At 37.3% G+C, this 21,034-nt stretch overlaps 3 protein-coding genes across 4 annotated transcripts; 1 reads left to right on the plus strand and 2 right to left on the minus strand.

Annotated features, from left to right (window-relative positions):
* The first annotated feature begins 2,850 nt into the window (after nt 1-2,850).
* LOC112500255 (nuclear/nucleolar GTPase 2) lies at nt 2,851-9,733 on the plus strand. 2 transcript variants are annotated; one of them, XM_025103657.1, is made up of 12 exons: nt 2,851-3,012; nt 3,197-3,447; nt 3,837-3,970; nt 4,085-4,214; nt 4,427-4,581; nt 4,901-5,002; nt 5,110-5,214; nt 5,316-5,444; nt 6,018-6,158; nt 6,290-6,390; nt 7,048-7,105; nt 9,200-9,733. In XM_025103657.1, exons 2-12 carry the CDS (start codon nt 3,204-3,206, stop codon nt 9,488-9,490), a joined length of 1,590 nt encoding a protein of 529 aa, XP_024959425.1. In that variant the 5' UTR covers nt 2,851-3,012; nt 3,197-3,203; the 3' UTR covers nt 9,491-9,733. The 2 variants fall into 2 exon arrangements, with proteins under 2 accessions (XP_024959425.1, XP_024959427.1); XM_025103659.1 differs by having other exon boundaries at nt 4,463-4,581.
* Nucleotides 9,734-10,513: 780 nt separating this feature from the next.
* Nucleotides 10,514-11,476, minus strand: LOC112500434 (proteoglycan 4-like). The gene has a single exon (XM_025103929.1). It carries the CDS (start codon nt 11,474-11,476, stop codon nt 10,514-10,516), a length of 963 nt encoding a protein of 320 aa, XP_024959697.1.
* Nucleotides 11,477-13,509: 2,033 nt separating this feature from the next.
* Nucleotides 13,510-20,117, minus strand: LOC112501189 (RNA-binding protein 25). The gene is made up of 8 exons (XM_025104872.1): nt 19,509-20,117; nt 16,552-16,597; nt 16,401-16,450; nt 16,205-16,246; nt 15,708-15,821; nt 14,911-14,989; nt 14,747-14,818; nt 13,510-13,938 (listed from the first exon to the last, which is right to left on the minus strand). Exons 1-8 carry the CDS (start codon nt 20,057-20,059, stop codon nt 13,891-13,893), a joined length of 1,002 nt encoding a protein of 333 aa, XP_024960640.1. The 5' UTR covers nt 20,060-20,117; the 3' UTR covers nt 13,510-13,890.
* Between the last annotated feature and the right edge of the window lie 917 nt (nt 20,118-21,034).

Below are 21,034 nucleotides of genomic sequence, written 5' to 3' on the forward strand. Positions count from 1 at the left end.
ATTTCATTTATTAGGGCTTCTATTATGCACCCTTTTTTATTTAAAAAAAAAGTATACAATTAATCATTGAATCTTGTTTAGCAAAAATAATTTGTTTTCGTAACATTGTAAAACCTTCTGAATAATTTTATTTATTAGGTTCCCATAACCATTCAGTTCCCTAATTTCATTTTAAACAATTACCAAACAACCATATTTTATTTTGCACTGTATCATGAGAGTCTCTTGATAATTCTGACCACTTAATCATATTATATCAAACCATTCAGCAACTGTTAAACACTTCCTTAATCTTGATGTATGTAGATGGTATATAATACATTTAACGCATCCCATCTCAAAATTACTTAGAGATAGTAAGTGTAACGGTCGAATCCAACCGCTTAGAAAGCCTTTGATGTGTTGGAGGTTCACCTGTGAGGACTCCAGGCAAGGATTGACCCAATGTATAGCATACGGTGGTTCCGTGCCACTGTATTTCTTCATTTGTGGTAGTGTAAAAAAATATAGGGTCGTGAAAAATGTCATCATATTAATTTGTTGTGTGCCATGGAATGTATTTTGAAACAATGATATAACAAGTTTTATTTGGTGGAGTTGGTTTGCAAGGTTTTTCTTCCAACCCAAACCCAAGTTCAAATTATGATAGTGTCATATATTTAGTCAAATGGTGTTACCATTTGAAAATTTTCACTATATTTGTATCATAGTTAAATGATGCCACCGTTTGAAGGGAAAAAACCGAATACATCCCTAACTCCAGGTTATTCGTGATTGTCTGTGAGATTAGTCGAGGGGCTTAAGCTAGTATGAGAACTCACGGTTACCAAATGCGAGCTACTACTAAGAATGTTAAATACAAGAAAAAACAGTTTTAAATAGATACGACGGACTCGAAACAAGCTTGGAAAAGAAAGCCGATTATGGTAAAGTAGAGCGAATGTGCACCTTACATGATATTATATATAATTAAAACGAGTGTATACATCTACAAACACAAAGTCTTTAACTATTTTCAGACCAAATATGGAGAAAAATTGATTAATGGAAGTTCTAACCGGCTCCACGGGGAGGGGTATAAATGACTCGAACTTTTAACGAGCTATTCGAGCTCGAGATTAATAAGTGTTGAGCTCGAGTTGATATCAAACACAAAATAAAACACGTTTAACTTAATAAGTCGACCCCCATAACACCCATGTTCAACTCGACTCGTTCAAAAGCTCAATTAAACTTTATGAGTCGAGTCGAGCTGAAACATTCGAGCATACACTTTTTTTCGAGCCAAACATATTTATGTTCTTACAAATCATATAATCAAATTACGAAAAATATAAAGATTGAGTAAATAAATGAGTTAACCGATCTCAATTTCTAGCTCATAAACAAACACTGTGCTCAAGTTAAAACATTGACAAAATATTCGAGTTGAGTCTGCTATTGTTTTATTCAGGTCGAGTTCAAATAACCTGCTACCTGATTCGACTTGCCTCGTTTACACACAACTGTCCACAAGGAATCGACCTCAAAGGACACCAATGTGAGGGACAATATTTGGCCTCACTCAACAGCTGAAGCTAGTATGAGAGTGACGAGATTGAATTTGTCTTGTATCTGGGCAAAATTTTCCTGCCAATTTATAGCTCAAATGAATAATGTTACATCAAATTTTATGTAAGAATTATTAATTCTTACCAAAAAATCTGATATAACATTATTCATTTACTTTTTTTTGGCACTAAAATTTGATGTAACATTAATTTGCCAAAAAATTGATGTAACATATGGGTACAAATTGTAAAGTTAATAGGTAAATTGATATTATTAAATATTTAACAAATAAAAAACAAAAAACAATACATTTAAAATCTTAAAATCTGATGTAAAAACAGTATTACCCATTAAAATAGATTTACAGTTGACACCAAAATTTTTCACGTAATAACAGACTTGGTGTTGTTTATGGGGGATTCATAAACAATCTAACAAATTTTGCTCAAAGACTATATTCAACTATCCTAAAAATGTTTCATTATAAAACACAGTTTCTCTGCCGAGCAATAAGTAATTATTTGAGCTAATAAGTAACAATTCAACAACCCTGTTAAGAGGCAGCATATGAATCCTTAAGAGGTGATTCTTGTTTGACAAAAAAAAAAAAACCGTCTCTTAATTATTTTAAAACCCTCTGAATGATTTTGTACCTTATGTACCCCTTAACCATCCAGCACTATAATTTCATTATGAATAATTACCAAACAATTATATTTCATTTTGTACTATATTATAAGCTTCTATTAATCATTCTGATCACTTGATCATTATGCACAAAACCATTCAGCAACTGCTAAACAGCTTCTTAGCCATTTTTCTTCTTAAAATTTCAAAAAATATTATTATCTCCATTAGTGGTACATCATCAAATTTATAGAGGGTCAAAATGTAAAAAACAAGTTTTTGAAACCAACAAATACATGGACCAAATTTATAAATCTGATAAACAATGTTCAGATTAATTTATAGATTTGATCTATGTATTTATAGACCTGGTTTAGAAACTAATTTTTATATTTTGATCCATCTGCACGTTGAAAAGTTGTTACTTACGAAAATATTGAAAGAAAAATAACTGAGAGATAATTATAAATACGAAGATTACTATTTTAATTAGCATCTCTGATAAGTTTTCATGTCAATTATTTTTTATTTCAATGGAGATATTCTCCAATATAGAATGAAAAATGACATTGAATGATAGTATAGGGACTATATTTGTAAATCATTCATAAAAGACCAGCATCCATCAAAACCCTATAAACCATTTGTTGCTGTGCCGTCGTCGTCCTCGACCTCCCATTTTTGCAGATTTGGATTTCTAGGAATCCTCTGCACGCCCTATTCCAAACCGACGGCGATTCAGCCTGAGTTCACTGCAGTGGTGGTGGCAGTTGGGTTTGGTCCCAATTTGTTCCTCAATTTCGATTGGCGAGATCTCAACATCATCAAAATCAAGTAAGTGGCTTTGATTTCAGTTTTAGGGTTTTGCATATTGTTTCTGAAGGGCCTTCAATTTGCATCCTTACATTGAGTGTGCCTTTGATTAATTCTACCCGACAATCCATTTAGCAGCAGTGATTGAGAATTTTGTCTTAGCAGCGGCTATTTGAGAATTTTAATTGATTGGTTTTATCGGCAGGTAAAAAATGGTGAAGAAGAAAGAGAGGTCGGTGAACGTGTCCGGAAAGCCAAAGCATTCTCTCGATGTCAACAGAGATGCGGGTCACAAGAACAAAAGCGGCGGCACCGCCCGTACCTCCGCTACCGTTCGCCGTCTTAAGATGTACAAGACGAGGCCGAAGCGTGATGCTAAAGGAACAATCCTTAAACACGAGTTGCAATCTAAGGAGTTGCCATCTACTCGTATTCAACCTGATCGTCGCTGGTTCGGTACGTGATACTTTTGCTTTCTGCCCATTCTATAAGGTATTTAAGACAGATGAGTTATCGGAAAGCAAATTTGGGCTACTTTATTTTAACGGGAAAGTTGATATTACACTTAATAATGCTAGGGAGCGTTTTACTTGGGCTGTTTGGTTAGTTGCCTATGTGGAAGATTTTTCTTTGGGAGTTTTTTTTCATACATGGAAGCAGCTTGTCAAGCTTTTTTAACTGGGAGGGGCACGTTCGGGAAAAAACTTGTATTTCTCTTACTAATAAGCCACTACCAAACGGTCCTGTATAACTCATGTATAACTGACCGAATAAGCTGTGAGTCCCATTAAGCTCGTTAAGCTGCCAACAAACATGCCCTAACATGATTCCACTCAACATTGCAGGTAACACTAGAGTTGTAAATCAGAAAGAGCTTGAATTCTTCCGTGAAGAGCTACAAAGTCGACTCTCAAGTAACTATAATGTTATTCTGAAGGAGAGAAAACTGCCTATGTCGCTATTGAATGATCATCAGAAGGTAAATCATCAGCCAATGGAAACATAATGGAAGAATTGAAGTTATTTTTGCAATTCAGGATATGATCTGTATATACCCTGATAATGTATGTGCTTCTTTTATGTAATTTTGAAGCAAGCAAGAGTTCACCTTCTTGATACAGAGCCATTTGCTGATGCATTTGGACCAAAGGGGAAGAGGAAACGTCCGAAACTAATGGTCTCTGATTACGAATCACTGGTCAAGAAGGCTGATGGTTCCCAAGGTAAATGACCTTACATAGCTTTGATGAAGTATTAGTTTACTTCCTCTGCTTTCAATTTTGGACTGTGTGGTAAGCAAACGTGGTTTCATTTATCGCCAGAAGAAACTATTCTTTGTTTATCAAATTTGGCTTAGGTTTTCTATTTTTATTTTGATTTCTCTAATGAGTTTCTAACTGATCAAAATTTGTATGAATGTGTGCCAACACTGTAGATGCATTTGAAGAGAAACATGGTGATGCACCCGCAGATGCAGGTGAGGATGGATTTAGAGATCTAGTTCGCCATACAATGTTTGAAAAGGGTCAAAGTAAACGCATATGGGGTGAGCTTTACAAAGTCATAGACTCTTCGGATGTTGTTATCCAGGTTAGTTTTGTGCTAGTAGATTGTTTATTTGGATGATTCGTTTATGCAATCGGTTTTTCTTGTCATGTATATGTTAGCATGTGCATTTCCTGTTCACTTTTTTATCTATTTATATTTTTTGGTTTTTATTGCTTTCGGGTCAATGAATTGGTCAATACAATAAAGGGATGTATATAAACTTATAAAGCAGGGACGCATAATTGTTGAGGTTCTGCTTTGTTAGAATTAAGAGGCCATTATTTTGTATGAGTTAATAAGTACTTCAGATGATTGAATCATGATAAGTTCGGAGACATGGTACTTATGCTACTGATTATAGGTACTAGATGCAAGGGATCCCCAAGGCACAAGATGCTATCATCTGGAGAAGCATTTGAAAGAGCATTGCAAACACAAGCACATGATTCTATTGTTAAACAAGGTAATCATTAGCTATCTTTGTAAATTTTGAGGTTTCTTCTCTTTCGCTTGCCTGGTTCTCGTGAATCGAGTGATATTTACTGTCTTGCCTTGCCTACATTTGTGCAGTGTGATTTGACCCCTCCATGGGTAACAAAAGGATGGCTGAGAGTGTTATCTAGGGAATATCCTACACTAGCATTTCATGCAAGTATTAACAAGTCTTATGGCAAGGTATCCATCAAGGACACTACATCATTAATCATATCACTTACGTAAATGCGTTATTTGTGCAATTTTAATCTCACCATGGTGGTAATTTGTTCTCTTCATAGAATTCTCTTCTGTCGGTGTTGAGACAATTTTCACGCTTAAAAAGTGACAAGCAAGCCATATCAGTTGGATTCGTGGGGTACCCCAATGTTGGCAAGTCATCAGTAATTAACACGCTTCGTACAAAAAATGTAAGTTCTTTATTTTATTTTTAGTACATAGCGGTTGCCATCTTTTGTTTGAAGTCTTTCTCATTCATTGTGTATTTTTCGGTAAGATTTGATGTTTAAGGTTCATAGAAATTACCACGACATGAATCTTATGAGATCTGTGGGTCTAAATACAACTAAGCATCTTTAAATATAAAAATACTCGAGGGTTTATTTTGCTTGCTCATTGGAATATGCTACCAAAGTTTGACATTATAATCAAGTTAAAATGTCTATAAGTAATGCATGGTTTTTTCCGTTGAATTTTAAACCCCTTTCTCTATCGTTGCACCTGGGTATGAATCCAGAAGTGAATAGTCTTGTCATTCTTTTGTAAAGTATAGGAACTGGAATTTATTATTGGTCATTGGTCTTTATTGTCTCTACAGTTTCGAATAGGATGGTTGGTAAGATTTAAGTGTGACATGATAATCTTTAAGTACTCTGTGAGGTGCACATGTTTACATGAGAGCAAGAGAAAATCTTGGGTCTGTTACAATTAAGCATTTGGCTTGCACAGCTTGGTTGACATTTTCATTGTTTTCTTTTGCAAAGGTTTGCAAGGTTGCTCCAATTCCTGGAGAGACTAAAGTTTGGCAGTACATCACCCTTACAAAGAAGATATTCTTGATTGACTGCCCTGGTGTTGTTTATGGCAGTAAGGATACAGAAACTGATATTGTTTTAAAGGGCGTGGTATGTGAAACTTACATTGGTTCATGGCTTCATGCAGTTTTTGTCTCCTTGATGTTAGGAACTTGCTTTTTAGATTTTTACTTAGTGGCCTTTTCCGCCAATTAACTACAAATCTATTTCTTTTCTCCCAGGTGCGAGTCACAAATTTGCATGATGCCACAGAGCACATTGGCGAAGTTTTAAAACGTGTCAAGAGAGAGCACCTTGAAAGAGCATACAAGATAAAAGAGTGGTATGTCTCGTTTTCTCAAACACTCGTTCCATAAAGAAAGATTAGTATGATCACAAATAGGGAATTTCGCATGTCTTACTTGAATTGGTCCCATATGTGAACTCTGCTATGACAACCTTCGACTTCAAGATCTAGAGATGGAGTTTTGATCTTGTTCCCATTTCATGCATCATATCTGCTTTATTCATCTATTGAATGCCCTTTCAATTTAATTTTTCATATTTGTGAAGTTATATATGTTCGTCTATAATCTTAATTTTCAACACTAACTCTTCTATGTAAAATTTGTTAACTTTGGAAGGGTAATTAATAGCATGTAGGGTCTTCATTTTGAATGTTCCCACTTAAAAATGGATCTGGTTGAAATGGACTAGTCAAGAATCAATGCATCTAAATGTTATGTTGCTTTCCTTACCAGTTCATCTTGACAACAATGTGAAGGCATGCATGAATCTTGTTATCGATGTTTTCTTGTGCAATGGTTTTTTATCCTATCTCCATATTTGTTCTTTGAAGCATCATGGCAACAGTCTTTTCTCATTCTTACTCTTCTTTCATGACCTTTCTTTCTTCACCATGTTATTTCATTTGGTTGATCAAAGTATTTCAGCTACAATTGCAAATCCTAATCTAACGATATTTGCTTGTCTATAACAGGGAAGATGATAATGACTTCCTGGTTCAGCTATGCAAATTATCGGGCAAACTTCTGAGGGTAATTATTTATTTTGAGTTCCTTTAGCCAGTCTTTTCAGGGTACTATTGCAAAAGCATGATAAAGTTAGTTGAGGCTAATAATTTGAACACCATGCAAATTAGAGAAGGTTGTTCATGCAAAAGTTGAGTAAATAAGCAAATTTAAGATGAATAACAGAATGTTACAATGCTGGCTGATGTCTATTTTGTTAGTGCATCTCAAAGAAAATATACATATCCAAATCTTTAAACTTTAATCTAGTAATAGTTAGAAAGACGTGAAAATTTTGAAAGTGAAATAAATGAAACTCAAAACTGCCCCTTTTTTGGTTCTTGGAAGTTGGAACAAACCAAACCAATCCGCCATATTACACCCAGTGGTAGGGCCTGGGGGGATGGGATGCACTCAGATCTTGCCTCTACTCTTTAGTAGAGAGGTTGTTTATGTGAAGACCCTGATTTTGCAACACAAAAAGAAATACAATAATACAAGTGAGAAAAGTAGTGGAGTGTGTACAAACAAGCATCAAGTACAATGAACAAAAAAGGGAGCAGGAACACATGAGAAGGACATAAAAAGTAAAACAAACAAGGAAACATAACGCAGTAAAACTAAAACTACTTGGGCAGACAGAAAAACTAAGAACGTCACAGTAAAAAAACATGAAAAACTAAACTAATCGGTTACGATAAATTGGATCGGATTGTCGACGGAAGAGGGGGGGAAAGCTCTCCGTTCCTGGTTCTGGGGAGGTCCGTTTGATATCCAAAAACTGCTCAGCAACAGTCAGACAAGTGGGTTAAGGATTTACCCGGTGTGAGATATCACATTGTTCGAGGAACCCTTGAAACAACTATCAATCTATCGTAGGGCTCTATTGACCCAACTGCCACCTCTCAACCCCCTATTCTGTCAATGTTAAGCTAGAGATCTGCCACATAGCAAAGTTGTTAATGGCTCAAGGCGCACTTAGGCGCAAGGGGTTATTGGGGCCTAGGTGCCAGGAGCAGGCGTGAGGTGCGGGCCTCAGGAAATCTAGGAGATGAGAAGATGAGAAAACTTATTTAATCTTATGGTTTAACATGGAAAACTTATTTAATCTTATGGTTTAACAAGGTATTTAGTAACTCTTTATGAGGCACACCTAGGCCACAAGGAGCCTCAGCCAAGGCGCAGCGGTGCCTTAGCGAGCCTCGTGAATACACTGAGCCTTGACTTGAAAAATGCCCAAGATCTTGAGCCTTTTGAGCCACAGAGTCTAGGCACGCCTGCTTTTAACAACTATGCCACATAGGGGCTGTTTGGTTGCTTTTCGACGAACTCCTGTATGGATAAAGCTGTCTGTATGGGTTGGGAAGATTTTTGTTTGAGAGTTTTTTCATAGATGGAAGGAGCATGTTTTTTAATTCGGAGGGTTGGGTTTGGAAAAAACTTGTTTTTATGCATAAAGCTCCCCCTATAAGTTTACTGACTAGGCCACTTTTTATATCTTTAAACCACTACTGAAGAGTCATGTATAGCGGCCTGAATAAGCTGCGAGTCTCATTAAGCTCATTAAGCTGCTAACAAACAGACCCATAGTATGCTACCATAGTCCTTTCTTGTTTTTTGGAACACAGTTGGCGTTTTTGGTCTTTCCTACTCGAGTTGCATCTACATTATCAAATACATAAACATTTCGACTTCCAGGCCAACATTAAGCTTCTAAGATGGGTTTGGCAACCATAAGTTAACTTATTTTTGAGTTCGTCGAAAAAGCCCTGTTTTATGTGTGATAAGCTAGCTTTTTGAAACACTACTCCAAGTAGCGTTAATAAGCTTTCAGGTTCCCCCCCTCCCTGCTTTCTCCCATTTTGCCCCTTGTATTTTTTCAAATAATTTTTTAACAAATGTTTCTTTAGGTCATTTTATAGTGTCACATAGCTTATTGACTAGCTTATTGGCTAAGAGCACACTTATAAACCAACAACTAGCTTTTCAGCTTGTTTGCCGTACAAAGCTTAAAATAGATACGTAATGAGCAAAAGTATGCTAGTTTTCAGCAGCTGCCGCCTGCCTGTGGCCGTGATCGGTATTTATCCGAGAATCTTTACTAAAAGCTCGTGTTTTCAGGGAGGCGAACCTGATCTGATGACTGCTGCAAAGATGGTTTTACACGATTGGCAGAGGGGTAAAATACCCTTTTTTGTCCCCCCACCAAAGCAAGAAGGCACGACAGACGAACCCAAAGATGCTAATGTCGTGGAGAAAGATGTGGCGGTTGATGATAACAAAGAATTGGCAGCTAGAAGAACGATTGAARYTATTGTTTCGTCACAACAGCTAAAAGACGTTCCTGTCCAAGAGGATCTCTTCACCAAGAACGAGTTAGAGGGGGAGGATGCAAATGAACAAGAATMATAGATTTCCCTTTCTGGTGGTTTCGAGAAAAGCGTCGATCTTTATTTACCGCYTTTTGTCAYTCCATTTTAGTGGTTTCGAGAAAAGGGTCAAATCTTTATTTAGCGTTTTTATCGTTAATTTTGATAGATGATAAGAAAATGTTTCTTTGTAGTTTTAATTGGTTTGTATCCTGAACACATTCTCATATAAGTTCTTCAAGTCATGCTTACACTTGATGGTCGTTGTATTTGAATTTTAGCAAAATTTTGGTACAAAACAAAATATGGCAGTACGATCCACACAGCGTCCCATACTTTATTGGTATGAATCATTTAAGGGGGTGTTTGAGATTGCTTATAAAAACAACTTATTGACTTATTCCGAGTGCTATCAATAGAGGCACAAGGGTTTAAAGCGGGGCCCATACACACTTTGGTTGACATTTTCGCTCTTACTGGGTAAGATTAGTCCTTTCCATATTCATTCGACAAGATAATATGACTTGGTAAGTGTTTGGTAAACAGCATCTAAGTTTCTGAACATTTTGAGTGAAATTTAAAAGGTCAGAAACTTAGTGATCTAGAGACCAAGTATAGAATCACAATTTGTTTGATTGGTTTTTCGTTAACTCATGTATGGATAAAACTGTTTGAGTGAGTTAATCTGTCTATAAGGATTGAGAAAGGATTTGTTTAGAAGAGTTTTTTCATAGATAGAAGATGCATGCTTTTTGATTAGAAGAAACAAGTTCGGAAAAAACTTAGCTTTCTGCATAAAGCTTCTATATAAGCTTACTGAATAAGCCACTTCTTATATTATTAAGCCACTACCAAACAGTCATCTATAGCTTGATCGAATAAGTTGCATGTTATTTTTGAGAATTTGCCAACTTGTAGCCACAGATGCTGGAATTTCTTACATACAGAAGCTGTATATATAGCTGATTCATTATTTAGTATAAGTTACCGTTATGCAAGATCCTGTATCTCAACTTCTATCATCTGCTTCTTGGATCTACGAATGAAGTTTTGAATCACCACCACCCTACGAACCATTCGCCGATTCCGTATCAGACACAACTTGTTCGTTCATCGATCCACCCTTGCCGGTGCCACGAGTGTCTATTTGATCTTCTATGGTCATAGGGCTCCTAGTTATGAGTCCACTTGAAGGCTTGCAGCCAAGATTAGTACACGATGGCTCGTGAGTCAGGCTTCCCGGACTTTCAGAAGTCAGTCTAGGACCAGTCATAGGCGGAGGATAGACCGGTCTGGACTGGGGAGGATAAGCCGGTTCAGGCTGCGGAGGATATGATGGTTCTGGCTGGGGAGGATAGGCTGGTTCGGGCCATGGAGGATAAGTGGGTTCAGGCTGTGGTGGGTAGGCTGGTTCCGGCTGTGGTGGGTAGGCTGGTTCGGGCCACGGAGGATAGTTCGGTTCAGGTTGCGGAGGATAGGCTGGTTGACATCCTGCGCTAGCCTGGGGTGGATAGGCTGGTTGAGGTTGAGGATAGGATGGTTGGGGTTGAGGATAAGCTGGTTGAGGTTGAGGATAGGATGGTTGGGGTTGAGGATAAGCTGGTTGAGGNGGTTGAGGATAGGATGGTTGGGGTTGAGGATAAGCTGGTTGAGGTTGAGGATAGGATGGTTGGGGTTGAGGATAAGCTGGTTGAGGTTGAGGATAAGCTTGGCCACACCCACAAGAAAGACAACCATTTTGACAGTTTGGACCCGGGATCTGGGGCCCACAGGAAGGATGACCGCACGCCACTTGTTTGCCGCCGAAGCTCGTAGGTTCGTCGCCGGGAGATCCATCTGTAGACACAAAATCTGGCGACTTAGGAACGCTTGCAGTTGGTATTGATTCTTGACCGAGTCGTCTTTCTAATTCGTTGTTCTCGGTTAGCATGATGTCGTCGGAGATGAGTTTACGAGCTGAGCCCGAGCCATAACTTAGGGTCAGTATCAAGAACAAGAATCCTAGGGAGACACTGTTCGGTGAAGCCATATTTAATTTTCTATGCATTTGGATTTCGATATGCAAGATCGTGAACTTATATCGGGCAAACACATTGTTCGGGTGTCGAGAAAGAGATACGTGAACGACTCTAGATCGTATGACATGCGCTCGTGCCCGTTTTCGGTAGTTACATTTAAGTACTCTTCATGAATTTTGTATGTTTATTTGAAACCAAAAGAGCTCATGTTTACTGCATTGCAACACTTGAAATCACATACACAAGTACTCATCATGAGCCATTTTGTACTTGTATTTTTGGGAGGTTTCGTGAAATGTAACATACTTTGTCTTGATTTCTATTTTGGGTAAGCTACTTTCAAAATTTTTATTTTGGTACCTGAAAAATAAATTTTCAAACTTTTAAGTATTTAGATAACCGGTTTAAAAAATAATCGGTTACCATGCTGATGTGACAAGTGACTTGTAATACAACTAAATGTTCTTTTTGATAATGTAGCCAATTGATATGAATTTTTAATATAAAGTTAATTTTAGATTAAGGGGCCGTTTACCAAACGCTTATCCGGGTAAGCGTTTACCAAGTCACGTTACCTTACTGAATCAATATGGCAAGGACCAAGAATATTACCCGGTAAGAGCGAAGACAAAGATTGAGAGTCTTACCCGGTAAGTGACGGCAACTTACCCGGGTAAGTGTTGGTAATTGGTAAACAGGCCCTAAGAAATGACAGATCTCTTCGTCTACACACGTCCTCCTCAATTCAAATCTTAAGGGTCGTTTGTTTACCTCTTAATAGTTCCATTAAGAGGCAACATCTGAATCGTTAAGAGGTGAATCTTGTTTGGCAAAAAAAAAAAAAAGTTTGTCTCCTGATGGTTCTAAAATTCTCTGAATGATTTTGTATCCTAGGCCTCCCTTAACCATTCAGCGCCCTAATTTCATTATACACAAATATATTTCATTTTGCATTATATCATTAGAGCCTCTTAATTATTCTAACCACTTAATCATTCTGCACCAAATCATTCAGCAACTGCTAAACATCCCCCAAGAAGGAAACTATTCTTAGATCGAGAGACCCGAAGTAAAGAGGTGGTGAGATCTTGATGTTGACGAAGAAGATGAAGATTGATGGTGAAATTGATGATCTGGGTTTCGTTTCTTCAATCTCGACTTGTGTTAACAAACGATGAACATATTTGAATCCGGATAATATGAATGAGGAGTTGTTGAATATGAGTTCTTGTAGAACTTTTGAAGTTGGAAATACGAAGGAGGTTGGGGAAGATGAATAGAAGATGCAAAGATTATGTTTTAAAACTGAATTTGTAAAAAAAAAGTCCACATCATCAAAAAATAGTGACTTGTAGTCACTCGTCACATCAGCATGGTAACCGGTTTCTTTTAAACAAGTTATCCAAATACTTACTAGTTTGATAATTTATTTGTCAGGTACCAAAATAAAGGTTTTGAAAGTATGTTACCCAAAATAGGAATCAAGATAAAGTATGTTACATTTTCATGCAATTTCCCCTATATTTTTTTCATTATGTATTCAACTTTATATTTTTGTGATGCATTGTACTAGAGATGCACAAGACCCAAGCTAGTCCGGACTTTTTTAGGCTCGCGCCGGTCGGACTGGAAGTGGGCTCGATCAAGCTTTTTCAGGCTTGACCGAATATTTTCAAGCTTTTTTCAATACTAGACTCTTTCGGACTAGGCCTGGACTCGGGCTTTTTCAAGTTAGCCGTAAGCCAAGTTTCGGACTTGCGTTTTTTCGTGTATCTCTATAACGTACCATTTCCAATTTGTACCGATCAAAACGATCAATAGCCAAATACGTTCGTAAATAAACTTCATCAACGATTAATATTGGTGACTGATTTTGTCTACCAACTATAGTTAATATGATACATGGTTTAAGATAAAACTACAAAAGAACATTTGGCCAAGCGGTATATGAGTCCTTAGCCTTTGACCTAAGAGGTCAAAGGTTCAAACCTCACAAAAGGTGAGCAGAATATGTAAGTTTATTTGTTCTATTTACTGACAGATTTGAGCTTCCATGTTTAATGCCGCCATCTGAGAATGTCACTTCCATATACAAGAACGCCAGCTAAAAATTGTGAAAAGGTTATGTTGTTAATGAACTTCTCTCGTTTAATGTCATTGAGCAAAAGTCTTTAAAAATCTAGCAAGGGCCACTCGTGTCGCACGAGACATCTCTTTTACAGGGTACTCGATGATGGTATCACCACTACCACTACGTTTCAAGTATAATCAATTTCACGTAAAAAGAACCAGCCGTAAAAAACCGAAGACTATTCTCATGTGCTAACAGGCGAAAGGAGATGCAATGCTACAAAACGAGCACGGGTTCAATGGACCGAGCAGCATCGTGAAGCTTCTTCAATTGACAAGTTTTCGACGGACCTATTCACATAGGAAGATCAGGATCCAACCTTCTTTGAATAGCAGTCGCCGCCTGTAAATTCAAGAATAACAAACGCCAATCATTATTTCGACATGCAATAGGGTTTGAGCCTCTAAGGGTAGGATGTAAGCAGACATTGCCTCTACAAAACAGGTAAAAAAGAGGAGGTTTATATTAAAGACCTTGGCTTGCAAAACAAATATTAAAAGAAACAACTAAGGGGTTGTTTTCCTTTCTTAAAGGGTCTGTTTATTAGCAACTTAATGACACTCGCAGCTTATTCGGTCAGCTATACATGATTGTTTGGTAGTGGCTTCATGATATAGAAAGTGGACTATTCAATGAGCTTCTTGGGTAGAATATTATGCAGAAAGCCAAGTTTTTTCCAACTCTGTCCCTCCCAATTAAAAAACACGTTCTTTTCACTTATGCAGAAACCCTCCCAAACAAAAACCTTCCCAATCTCTAGAGCCAGATTAATCCACACAGACAACTTTATCCATACATGATTTAATAAAAAACCAATCAAACAACCCTTACATAAATTTGTCTGTCTGAGGGAGGCAAAAAGGGAGGGTTGGATTATGTTTTAGGGCACTTCCACACTTGTGGTATTAATTTGTTTGAGATGGCTTAACGGGGATAAGTGAGGGGTCTTGGCTTGTTCCATATACTGATTTTGGCTTAATGGCTTAATGATTAAGCCGTAAGAAACACTCTTTCTATGGCTGAGTGAAAAAGTAGCCCAGACACAGTATATGCAAAGAATTCCAAACTGGGAATCTTCACCCTATGTAAAGTGTGTTACATTTGGATGCCTTTTACTAAATTTTAAACTGGAAATATTTTTGATACTCACCTCGATGTTGCCAATTTTGAATAAGTAATTCATCTCTTCTCTCAGTTGAGCTTGTTCTTTCATTGCTTGTGCCTAAGAATCGAGAGGATGTAGATAAAAATAAGTCCCAATTTCATATTAGGAAAACCAAAATAGAATAAGCCGACATAAAGGAACATATGTACCATTCCGCTTTGCATAGAGCGCTTCAGTGCTTCTACCTCTGCTTCTTTCTGTTTCTCACGCTCTTGCTGCAATTCTAGCCTGAAAACAGAACATAAACGTGTCGAGAAGATATCGACTTGTTAACGTGACGATGAATCTGAAGCACATGTTTACGCAACAAACAGAATCAACTCTTATGTATTGAACCCTTGTTCATTAGTCAAAATACTCCTCCGTCCCAAAATAATGGCCTATTTGTTGCAACTTAATGAGCTTAATGGGGCTCACAGCTTATTCGGTCAGCAATACATGACCATTTGGTAGTGGCTTAATTATATAGAAAGTCATGAAGTTTAAAGGGGAGAGCTTTATGCAGAAAGCCAAGTTTGTCCAAACCTGCCTCTCCCAATTAAAAACATGCTCTTTACATCTATGAAAAAGCCTCCCGATCTATACAGACAAATTAATCCAAGCAAACAGCTTTATCCATACACGACTTAATGGCAAACCAACCAAACAGCCTGAAGTGTCCAGATTTCTTATTTAGTTTGTCCCAAAATAGGCAAGTGTTTCCTTTCCAATTCTACCCTTTTAATTATGAGATGGAGACATTCATTACTCGTTCTATCATTAAGGGTAAAATTGTCATTTAATTAACTGTAAACTGTAATAGTTACACATTTCTAAAACCATGTGCCTTTTTCGTTGAGGACATTTATTTATAGACGGAGGGAGTGTTATCTAAGCAACAAAACTAAGGTCACTAGGTTCCATAATGACGAGCAAAGCAAAGAATCAGAGACACATTTAAACATACCGGCGTTGCTCTTCATCGTCAAACACCACACGTTCTGTTTTTGCAGCTTTCATGGAGCCTTTTTTCATGGCCTTCTCGATTTTCCTTCGGTGATAAGCATCAAGGCTATAATATCTGCAGCCGTTAGATATAAACTTTATAACCTTCAACACGGTTGATCTCGGACAGGCAATGATGAATAAGGGAACATTTTTCAGAGGTAGGAACATCAAATTATAGACGACAAAAAGAAATCATAGAAAATGGCCATCCAGGGAAAAATAGCTCGAGTACTCAGACTTGAAGTGGGTTCAAAAGGTCAACTTTATGGGGGTTTTACTATTGATTTCCATATATCGTGTATGACATTAGCTCAAAAAATTCGTTAACCCTTAAAATGCTGAAAACCAAACTTCAGAACCTGAAGGCAGCATATCCAGAATGGCAACCATATATGCACAAACATTGAGAACAGATTTAACGGAAAAGAAGGCAAAAGTTGTGAATCTTTGACTTACTTTTTAGAAGGAAATGTAGCTGTGTTATGGTCCTCCATGAACCTGTACAGATACTGAGGTCAGATAGTCTGATGCATTTAGTAGCCTTGATAAAGATGAATAGAAAAGGTAAAGATTTTTTTTGGATTTCCATGAATTACGCCAGCATATTTTCGTTTAAAAGGTGGGTAATACCAATAATAAGTGTAAAACATACTGTTTGAACATCTGCTTCTCTTCCCAGTTGGGCAGACTTTCAAGGTTCACCTGTAAAATGAAGATTAAAGAACATCGTCTAAAATTAGCATGTGTGAAATCATTTAGCAAAGGATTCAAACTCTTAATAAGAAAGTGTGCCAAGTGAATACCTGTTTCACTTCTGCAAGCCATGCAGTGAACTCGGGCCGCTTGTTCCTACAAACAAATATAATATCACGGAAAGAAACCAAAGAACTAAAGGAGTTGCAGAAAAAGTTACACCATCATGTATATATTCAAGTTATTGACCCTTTTATATTTGTCTTATATGTATCCGACTACCCATTGTCCAGCTTAAACATAAAACTAATCTCCTGTCCACAGTCAATTGCAAGAATGGGTAATTATATCAGATACAGGACGTTAAAATATCTGACCTAAATACAATGAGATATGCACAGTGCAACCATGGTTTTGAAAAGCGGATGAGGCACGGAGCCTCTCAAGGTTTAATGGCACGTATGCCTTGGTTGACTGAGGCAGTGAGGCCATGAGGAGGCGTGAGCCTCGGTTCACAACTGCTATTTTAATTTGATAAAAGACGAACTCTAAATTTATGTATTCCCAAGTCAAAACACACACTCTCTCAACAGACCTCCCTCTCTCGTGCGATTGAATTGATGTCCTCCCTTCTCTCAGCAATCAAATCGACCTCCCTACTCACGCTTTTTTATACATAAGTTCAAGATATGTTGTTACTATTGAAAAAAAAGGCAACTTGTGCTTAAAAAGAAATATCATTTGAATATAAAGAAATCTTGGATTTGGACAAGCCTAAAAGGAAGTACAATTTAACTGAAAAGGAAGTACAATTTAACTGAAAAGGAAGCCTGGGAACGGAACAGAAACCAGGAGTAACCATATAAAGATAAAGTGCTTTACTAGTAACCTACATTCACTTTTCTAATTGGTATACCACTAAATTATATCAAAATTTCAGTGAGATCACTTGATCCCACAAGGCACGTTGTGGGTCCACCACAAAATTTTGGACAGGATACACTTTGATGTGTTTCAAAGCTCTGTATTATCCTCAAGACCTCGACAGCTAAGCCCATTGTTGACCGATAGTCATTATATTTCATGAAGGATTGCTGAGTATGTAAAGTACAGACTTGAAGTAAGAGAAATGTCACAATTTCAAAAAAAGATCATTTGAATTTGGTTTTAGAGAAGAGACAAGTAGCGTACATATTGCCAAAGAAACACGGAAAAAGAAAGTTAGATAATCTGACAATAAAAAATGTTGATATGTTAACAGTATTAAACTCAAAACGAGGGTTGAAGGCTTAAATTCTTCCACGTCAATTCTACTGCTGAATGAAAGAGAAATTACCAAAAGAGAATCAGAGTGAAAAAGGGATTAATTTGAAAAATTACCATACGCCCTCCATAGCAGTTGCGACATAGGATAGGAGGTTATGCCACGTACATAGTTATGCCACATGAGAGCGAGAAGTTAGCAGGACAGGTGACAACTCAAGAATAATCTTAGAATTCATTGCCATCAATCCAGGAAGTCAGAAACAGTGGCAGATCATGAAAGCATGGGCTGGGGCTTTGGAATCTTGAAAGTATAAATAGAACTATGGAGGTTGGAAACTGAAAACTCTGTAAACCCTACCAAAATACCAAAGAGCAGGTGGTTGCCCCTCCTTTGCAAAGTTGTTTACAGTTCTGATTATTTCAGGAGTGGCCTTTAGAATTAGGCTTCTGGGACACATTTTCATTATTTCCTTGTATTCATTGTTCCGCTGTTTACCACTATCATGGCCAGAATATTCAATAGGATGTTTAGAAGCAAAGGCTGATAATGAAGGAAAATGTTATTATGCTAATCCCGATATTGCTTTCCAATATTAAACACTTAATCTCTCTCTTCTTCTAAAAGCTTAATATCCAGTACTAGGTGCACATTGTTCAGAATTCAGAAGGACATTTCACTCCTCAAGAGATTAAGATCAAAGTAATAGTGACATGAAGACTAAAAAACAATTTAAGGTGGCATAGTCCACAGAGAAACCACCCCAAAGCCAAGTCACTATGGGATCTCCTACTACAGGTATGGCGCTAGCTAAACTCACTCTCCTGGGGCAGCAGAGGAAGGCAAGATTTATTAGGAGAATTAAAAGGAAGAGACCCTAAGCTAATACCTGGCTAATAGTAAGTTTTTCAGACAGGAAAAACTCAACAATATGCATCAACATCCTCCTCTAAAAGAAAGAACTTGGCTTTTAATAACATATTAAGATTTACCAGATTATTGAAAAAAAAACAGAGCATAACCACAGCTTATATGAAGACATGGTAATTTTCCAAACTAGTATTCAAACACCAAATCCAATAGAGCTTGAAGCAAGACTGGTGAAACACCAACAAACAAGCATCTGACAGGGAAAATTTGAAGATATTGGGGTCCATAGTTTACACTTCACCTGGACTTTCAGTTTAGTTTTCAAATCTAACAGAATACAGTAATACCTACCCTAGACTTTAAAATGGTCTTGGTTCCTGTAGTACAAACTAGAACCATACATTCTTATTCATGCATAGTTGGATTTTCTTCTAACAGCTATTCACTAACCAATTCATCCAATTTAAACCTCACCTGAAGCTGAAATGTGTACACCATGAGCAAACCCAGCTATACGACTATAACACTATCATTATCTTTTTCATTGATATCTTAATGCTTTGTCTTGTTACTGATTGTAGCCACCCTAAGTAACTAATCAGATATCATACCATATGTATGCACGTCCATGTCTGCAGTACTCTCTGAAATGGAGACCAAGACCATCACACCTGAAAACCTAGTCATATAATGCCTATCTGAATAGAAATGGGATCCTTTTTTTGTGTCTTCTAGGTTAAACACGTCTTACAGTTTCCCATTTATACCTACTCACTGTGAAACCCATCATCCCCTTTTTTGGCACTGAATCTCTCCGCCTTCAAAAACCCTCTTTTGGAATAGCAGGTTTACTATTACCTTACCAGATAGAATGCTGAAAATGAACACAATGGCAAGTAAACAAGAATCAAAGAAAATAAACTAAACACTTACCACATATCAGTTTCTCTAATAATCCCATACTTCCCCCAAGAGTCTGTAACAGCTCCCTTTTTCACCTTTTCTTTCTTCTTATCCTTCTTCTTCTTCTTCTTCTTCTTCTTTAACTTATCTTCCTCCCTCTCTTTCCTTCTCCTCTTCTTCTCTTTCTCTCTTCTCCTTCTCTTTTCTTTCTCCTCCCTTCTCTTCCTCTCCTTCCTCTTCCTCCGCCGTCTCTCCTCCTCACTCTCGCTTTCATGCTCTGAAGAATATTCCGAACTCCCCGTCTCCGATTCCGACTCCGACTCAGTATCGGAATCCGAGCTATCGTCGTCGCTGTAATCCCTTCGTGATTTCGTCCTAGACCGTCGGCTTCTCTTCTTCCTGCTGCTCCGGCTACCACTGCTTTTGCTTCCATGGTCGGATCCTGACGAGAGATCGGATTCGGTATCGGGTAAATCTTCCGACTTCCTCTTGGATTTATGATGATGATGAGGTCCTCTTTTAGATGAAGCTCCTTTCAGAACTCTATCATCGTCCGAGGAATCGCCTCGGTCCTTCGCCATTGCCGAATTTCTGAGACGAGGGTTTTGATGTGTTGCGGGAAAGAAAGGAAACAGAAAATCCCCCAAAAACCTAAAAACAATAAATTGTTGATCATTTTAAAAATTCCAACATCCTTTTTATGGAAATTAATAGAAATTGATTCTCATCAAATTCGATCTCTTAACGCAACTTGAAAATTCATGCAAAACACAAACATTGTGATGACTCTGCTTCTTTTTACTTTCATAATATTTAGTTGTGAAGTTTCAAGTGTAAAAATTGTCTTATGAAAACAGTTTTGTCTCACGTGAACCTCAACCCTCGATCTCTTAGTTAGGGTTGTACACAAAATCGTCACCGTGGTTGACCTATCCAACCTAACTCATAAATAACCCAATTAAACCTAACCACTCAAACCGTCAACCTGTTGGATCATTAATTAAAAGGATTGAAATTAGATTAGGCCTAACTCTAACCTGCCGTTCAAGGACGGACTCATAATTTTTTCAAACGGTGACATCATTTGACTATAAAAATAAACATATGGATTTTTTTTCCAAATGGTGGCACCATTTAACTAAGAAAATGACACTAACAGGATTTGAACTTGGGTCTGAGGTGGAATAAAAGTCTTGCAAGTCAACTATACCAAATAAAACTTGTTCTCATTGTAGTTTCAAAATACATAGTACACAACAAATTAATACGGTTGCATCTTTCACGAACTTAATTTTTTTTACCTTTTGACGGATGAATAATACGGTGACATGTGCCACCGTATGCTCCATACCAGGTCCGTCCCTGCCGCCACTAGTATATAACTTTATCTATATGCTTATATAATATAATAATTAAAAAAAAATACCAGTTTATTTAGACAAAAAATTAATAGTTTATATATATATATATATATATATATAGGCAGATTCAAATGAAAACCATGTTATTCTAAAAAACCGTGTAAACCAAAATCAACCAATAGGAAAATTCCATTC

Source organism: Cynara cardunculus (assembly GCF_001531365.2).
Source record: "Cynara cardunculus var. scolymus isolate 2C chromosome LG 17, CcrdV1, whole genome shotgun sequence".
NCBI lineage: Eukaryota > Viridiplantae > Streptophyta > Magnoliopsida > Asterales > Asteraceae > Cynara > Cynara cardunculus.

Excerpts from the sequence above, each read along its gene's own strand:
- LOC112501189 (XM_025104872.1), bottom strand. The coding sequence starts at position 20,059 with ATGGCGAAGGACCGAGGCGATTCCTCGGACGATGATAGAGTTCTGAAA. Across the intron at positions 16,451-16,551 it reads GGCTTGCAGAAGTGAAACAG|GTGAACCTTGAAAGTCTGCC; the intron begins GTATTCACTTGG and ends TTCATTTTACAG. Across the intron at positions 14,990-15,707 it reads GACGATGAAGAGCAACGCCG|GCTAGAATTGCAGCAAGAGC; the intron begins GTATGTTTAAAT and ends TTCTGTTTTCAG.